The 6,018-nt window shown below is 37.4% G+C and overlaps 1 protein-coding gene across 1 annotated transcript; it reads left to right on the forward strand.

Annotated features, from left to right (window-relative positions):
* Nucleotides 1-353: 353 nt before the first annotated feature.
* LOC111384369 (ACT domain-containing protein ACR9-like) lies at nucleotides 354-5,201 on the forward strand. The gene is made up of 5 exons (XM_023008645.1): nucleotides 354-460; nucleotides 2,699-2,776; nucleotides 3,097-3,448; nucleotides 4,403-4,684; nucleotides 4,813-5,201. Exons 1-5 carry the CDS (start codon nucleotides 354-356, stop codon nucleotides 4,957-4,959), a joined length of 966 nt encoding a protein of 321 aa, XP_022864413.1. The 3' UTR covers nucleotides 4,960-5,201.
* The last annotated feature ends 817 nt before the right edge of the window (nucleotides 5,202-6,018 follow it).

The raw sequence follows: 6,018 nt of genomic DNA on the forward strand, positions 1-6,018 counted from the left end.
CCACCTCGGCTTCCTCATCAGATTTCAACCTCCACAAGCCTCGTAGGTTTGGTTCCTCAACCACCTCGGCTTCCTCATCACAATTCAGCCATCGAGTCTGTGGGTTCGGTTCCCACCCACCTCGACTTCCTCATCAGAATTCAGCCTCCACAAGCCTCGCAAGTTTGGTTCTCAAGCCACCTCAGCTTCATCATTTTCATCATTCTTCCACAATAGCACATTTCTAACTCCAACCATGATATAAATATCTATACTTGGACTTGGGGGACTATTATTTGGGGTATAAAAATTGCGAAAATTTCTTTCAACTTAACTGGCTGGCTTTACTTCATCAAAGTTCTCGCATTACATAAATGACTGTACTTGGATTTGGGGGACTATTGTTACGTGTTTGCACACTTGGACAACCTACTGGGGCCCACAACCAACTCAAGCTGAACCACGTGGCACTGAAGCTGAGGTGATTTGCATAGCCGAGGCCCACAAACTGAGGTCTACAGAAGCCTAGGCCCATATATACCGAGGCCCATCTATCATTGCCTTTTGAGGAGCTTTCGAAGCCCACATGCCAAGGCCCTTTGAAGGTAGAGGAGGCCCTATAGCTGATGTAGCAGCCTCCGAATCACAAAGCAGCATCTTCCATAGACACTTCTCCTAAGAGATCCTTTGCACAAAGATCTTACTTGAATGATTGATAGGATATTTGTCATGAGAGTAAATGTTAAGTTTTGTCACTAGTAGAGGTGGCTCTGCCAATCAATAAATGTATAGCAGGCTAGGTACGGCTGATGCCTACAATTTGACATGTAAATTAACCGGATGAGGCCACGTGTACCTCGAACCAAAGGTCACGATCTAACTTGTGACACTATAAATACTCCCACATGTACTCCATACAAAGGCTAATGCAAGAATCAATACAAGAAACAACACTTTACTCAATTCTCTCTTATTATCTGACAACACAATACGAGTTTACACATTTTTACATACATATTTACAAACATCGATTGGTAATTATTATACAATCGGTCTATGAACATCTCGCCGGATTTTGATCGTTCTCGTCCCGCGCCGTGGAGCTATTCCCACACCCTTGATCTGTCCGTTTTAAACCGTCCACGTATCTTAGCATGTTGGACTTTCACTTACGTTGGTGCGGGTGGGTCCAACATCTGTTGACAACATTTTCTGGGATCAACAAGTATAAAGGGTATAATGGTATTTACATTATCGAACATAAAAGCCACAAACCTATTTGATAGTGCTTATAAGTAATGTATCCTAAACATACATAATAAATGAGTAGTAAGTTGACGGTTTTAAATAATGTGGATAAAAATTATGCTTAATCAACTTAGAATAAAAATTCAAGTTTCACTAAACATGTACCCCTATTGCTTATCTAAAATTTGATTAAAAATAAGTTGCCTTATTTTAGTCAAACATGTTCAGGTGGATTTGGTGCTTATAGGCTGGTTTGACTATCTTAGAATGGTTAGCTTATTATAGTTCCTATGCATGGCTTGATCAGCTTTAACAGATCGATAAACCAAGAACATGAATAACAAAAAAAAAGGATAAGGTGTCCCTTATGTTTTAAAGATTTCATATATGAAAACGGGGGAGTAGAAATTAAATTGAGAAAGATTCAAATGACACTTTCAAAAACTTTGATAAGGGCTAATCTTTTTAACATTTGATAATTTTCTTGAAAAGTACATTGTATCACTTACATGCATAGCTTTTAAAATTTTATTTAGTGTTAAGCTAGTAGGAATGTAAATGTGTAACATCGCTACACAACATATTTCCTTCATGATCATATTTAGGGTCGTCATCACCACTCATTATAATAGTATTGCATTTATAACATTAAATCTTTAAGCTTCGCCTCCAATCGTAACATACCTTGTACACTCACCGTCCCCATTACCATATTTAACATATATTGTTACATTGTCACTACTGCCACTGCAGTCCAAAATCACTTGTAACATATCTTGTTACACTGTGATTAAAATAGTACCATTGTCACAGTCAATGATAACATACCGTGTTGTAACAATAATCTCATTCTTACGATCTTCTATGCTACCATCGTGCTCCATCATCATCATCATCACCACCACCACCACCACCATCACCACAATTTCAAATGAAAATTACTCTATTTCAAGAAAGCGTGCTAAAATTTATTTGTCGTTTAAGAGTTGGAAATTGAGTACAAGATTGTTTTGATATGTAAATTGACATAAATGTCTGTAGAATCTCCAATCCAAGCGACACATGGCCCACACATTGATGTAGGTCAATATTAATGCCAATTTTATTCAGAACATTAATCGTATGTTCCCTGCCTCCCTCCCCCGTACTATTTTGTGACTTGAATGGTGAAATTAGTACACCAAAATTTCTAGATAGCAAATGGGTAAAGTTCGCAATTTAAAAGGAAAAAAAAAAAAAAAAAGAAGGAAAGAAAAAAATGGTGGGAGGTGACTCCTCCTTTATTAACGTTCGAAGACGATTTAATAGTGGTTACATATAGTTGTATACGAGCAGTTGTGGTGAGGAGTGGCAGGTGAAATAATGCTGTTGGAGTGAGCGAGGGTGGAGATGTGGGTGCAATGGTGCTAAGGAAGCAGATGATGGTTTACTGCTGGTCTTTGTTCTGTTAATTCTATATGCTGCGGAATAGCTACTATTACAAGTGCACTATTTCTAACACACTGGAAGATATTGTGAGAGAGGTAGGCATGGTGCACTTGTGTACCAGGTCAAATATAAATTTCCCATGTAGAAAATCCTAATTCTTTATCTACGATGACCAATAATCTGTCTATTAAGCAAATGTAACCATTCAATTACGGGAATTATTGTATGATACAAGTAGAAAGGTATTGTTAAGTCAATAACACTTAGGCCAATGTCATTTTTAGAATTATTTTCCCCTCGAAATTAGCGCCAGTTTTAGGTTGGCCTTTATTTAGCCTTGTACCTTCCACAGTAGACACGTGTTAGTTTCTCTTCGTATTACTGGTCTGGTTATTTATCTATCTTTGTTTCGATTACAATCTCATATAAATAAATGTTCAGGGAGCTCTTACACACGAAAGAGAGACAAAATGAAACTTGCGAGCAGTTGCATGCAGTTCTCGGTGAATCATGTATCAGTTGTGAACTTCAGTTAGCAGGCCCTCAATACGATAATCTTCTGTGTATATCTTCTATGTCTTCCGTTGTTGCTGAAGAGTTATTTAGATGCACACTCTCGGATAAGGAAATTCGCTCACAGGCTCTTAGCCCAGATGTCAGAGAGTTGAAGAAGGCTAGTGTGATTACAGACAATTCATTGAGTCCATCTCATACGTTGCTTCAGATCAACTGTATAGATCACAAGGGTTTTCTTTATGACATCATGAGGACTCTGAAAGACTGCAACATTCAGGTTTTAATTACTATTTCTCCCATGCCTATGTTTGATTTTGTTAATGTAACAGTTCTGGTAAACACTAATTTTCTTTTGTTGGCTTCTTTTACTAGCATGTTTTATAAGCGACCTTTTTACGGACACGTTTGGATAAGTCAGTTTTCTTACTAAAAAAGTATATAAAATTTACTTACTTTGAAAGTAACTGTCACCTTATGATCGAAGTACGTAACTTATCCAATCTTGACCAACAAAAAAATGTTTCTTTTATAACTTATTTACTTATGAGTTATGAGTTGAACTACTTATTAGTGAACTTTTTAAGCCTGGCCGAACATATTCTCAAGTGATATATTTGTTGACTGAAACTGGATTCCAACTGGCTGTTATTGGTTTTAAGTTTTTCAACTATATTGTATCATCTTGTGTGAAATAATATGCCACTGCATTCTCTTATCTTCTGTACCTATTTTTCTAAACAGAGTTCCTTTCAATGATTATTATTCCTTAATGAAAACCTTGATCTGTATGGAGGTCATGCAGTCCATTGATTCGCTAGCTGATTGTTTGGCTTTTTAACCGTCAATTGAATAATTTTGTTGACTTCAATTCTTCAAATCAATGTGTATCTAGTTCAATTCTTTGGAGATATCATCATAACCAATTTACTACACTTATTAACTTGAAGTGGTTTAACCAATCCATCAGTCACTCATGCCCTTTGATTTAAAGTCTGTGCAGCGTGAACTGACCTTGCTTTTAGCGTCAGTTTACTGATTGTACTAAGCCTCCTATTTTATACGTTGTTTTATTTTTTTTGTCTGATGTCATATAAACATCAAAGTTATTGAGCTATACTACCTGAACCGAAACATACTTCAACTATTTACGTATCATGCTACATTGGAGTAACACTTGCATCAGTTGCATGAAGCTTATGTTTGATATGATATGGTATGTTATTATTTTTAGATAGCATATGGCCGATTTTCAACAGTCCAGAAAGGTCGCCGAGAACTAGACCTATTTATTCGGCATCAAGATGGGAAGAAGATAGTGGATCCCGAAAAGCAAGAAGCACTATGCTCCCGTCTAAAGCTGGAAATGCTTCACCCACTACGTGTTATCACAAATCGTGGTCCAGATACAGAACTTTTGGTAGGTAATCCAGTGGAGCTCTCTGGAAGGGGTAGACCACGAGTTTTCTATGATGTTACTTTTGCCCTAAAGAGTCTCGGGATCTGCATATTCTCGGTAAGTCAAAGGCTTGTTGAGAGCCTATTAGCATGTGCAAACGGGATTCATGAATCACTTCCTCAAATCTAAATTGTAAATCATAATGAAACTAACAGTGGTAGTACTTGATTGTCTGGTTTTTATAGGCGGAAATTGGAAGGCATTCAGCAGCAGATCGGGAATGGGAGGTCTACAGATTCCTTCTAGACGAAAACTGCACATTTCAACTGTCAAATATGGTTATCAGGAATCAGATTGTAGACAAGGTTAGAAGAATACTGATGGGCTGGTAAGAGGTTCACCTGCTCATATTTACCTTTGTGGGAGCTCTAGAGGGATGAAGATGGGTACCTACTTGTACAGTTTTCTTATTTCTAGTTTGTTTTGATTTGAAGCTAAGGAATAACGTCTCTTATTAATTCAAATTTGCTGCCTGGGGCAATAAATTTGTGAAACTAATATTGTTGAGGTGATGATGTTTGCAAAGCTCAAAAAGACAGTATTGATACCCATTCGGAATTGTTTGACAAGTGCACCATATGAAATAAGTTGAACCGTCTCAGGAAATTTTGAATAAGATGATATAGGCAACCTAAATTTATCCTGATACGAATGAAATAGCGAAGTAATAGTTGAATTATCAACCTCAAATTTACCAAGAATAGGCTGCTGTTGATTTGAATTACATGACTACGAGCATGTTTGGTTGGGATTTATCTTACTAGTAAAATAAGTAGCTTTTATGGATTTGAGCGGTAATGATTTTTCCTTTGGTTGAGAACAAGATGAAACTTGACATCCATTCGAAGGAGGATGATGGGAGATTTAGATAAACTCCAGCACAAGGTAGAAGATGACATTTCTGTGTTTATTGTATTTGCTATCTGACTAGATTTGTCTTAACTTTAATTCTATATGATCAAAGACTGATATGATCACGAACACTTACAATAAAGACAAACTTAATCACACTTAATCACATATAGTCACATTTAAGAAAGATCCAAAAACATTCACTCTAATAGTGGAGGTGCGTGCCAGCATAGGTGTCCACCTTGCATTTGGCCTTTGGATGTGACCAAATGGGCTAATTATAGCTTCAAATGAGATGGGGAAGTATTTTGGGAAATACGTTTGATTATATGACTGCTACAAGAATTTTAAGAGAGATAAGGCGAAGATTGGTAGCGGAGGTGGAGATTGGAGAAGGCAAATGTGGTGGTGGCGATGGACGGGAAATGGAAAAATAGGTGATGGCAGATTTGGCAATGGAAGAAAAATTGATAGGCGTGTGATGAATACAGGGATATAATTTAGGGGGAAAGAGAGAAGATGAGGGGGGGGGGGGGGGG

Source organism: Olea europaea, unplaced genomic scaffold (assembly GCF_002742605.1).
Source record: "Olea europaea var. sylvestris unplaced genomic scaffold, O_europaea_v1 scaffold2900, whole genome shotgun sequence".
NCBI classification, from domain to species: Eukaryota; Viridiplantae; Streptophyta; class Magnoliopsida; order Lamiales; family Oleaceae; genus Olea; species Olea europaea.

Excerpts from the sequence above, each read along its gene's own strand:
- LOC111384369 (XM_023008645.1), top strand. The coding sequence starts at position 354 with ATGACTGTACTTGGATTTGGGGGACTATTGTTACGTGTTTGCACACTT. Across the intron at positions 2,777-3,096 it reads ATGGTGCACTTGTGTACCAG|GGAGCTCTTACACACGAAAG; the intron begins GTCAAATATAAA and ends ATAAATGTTCAG. Across the intron at positions 3,449-4,402 it reads TGAAAGACTGCAACATTCAG|ATAGCATATGGCCGATTTTC; the intron begins GTTTTAATTACT and ends TATTATTTTTAG.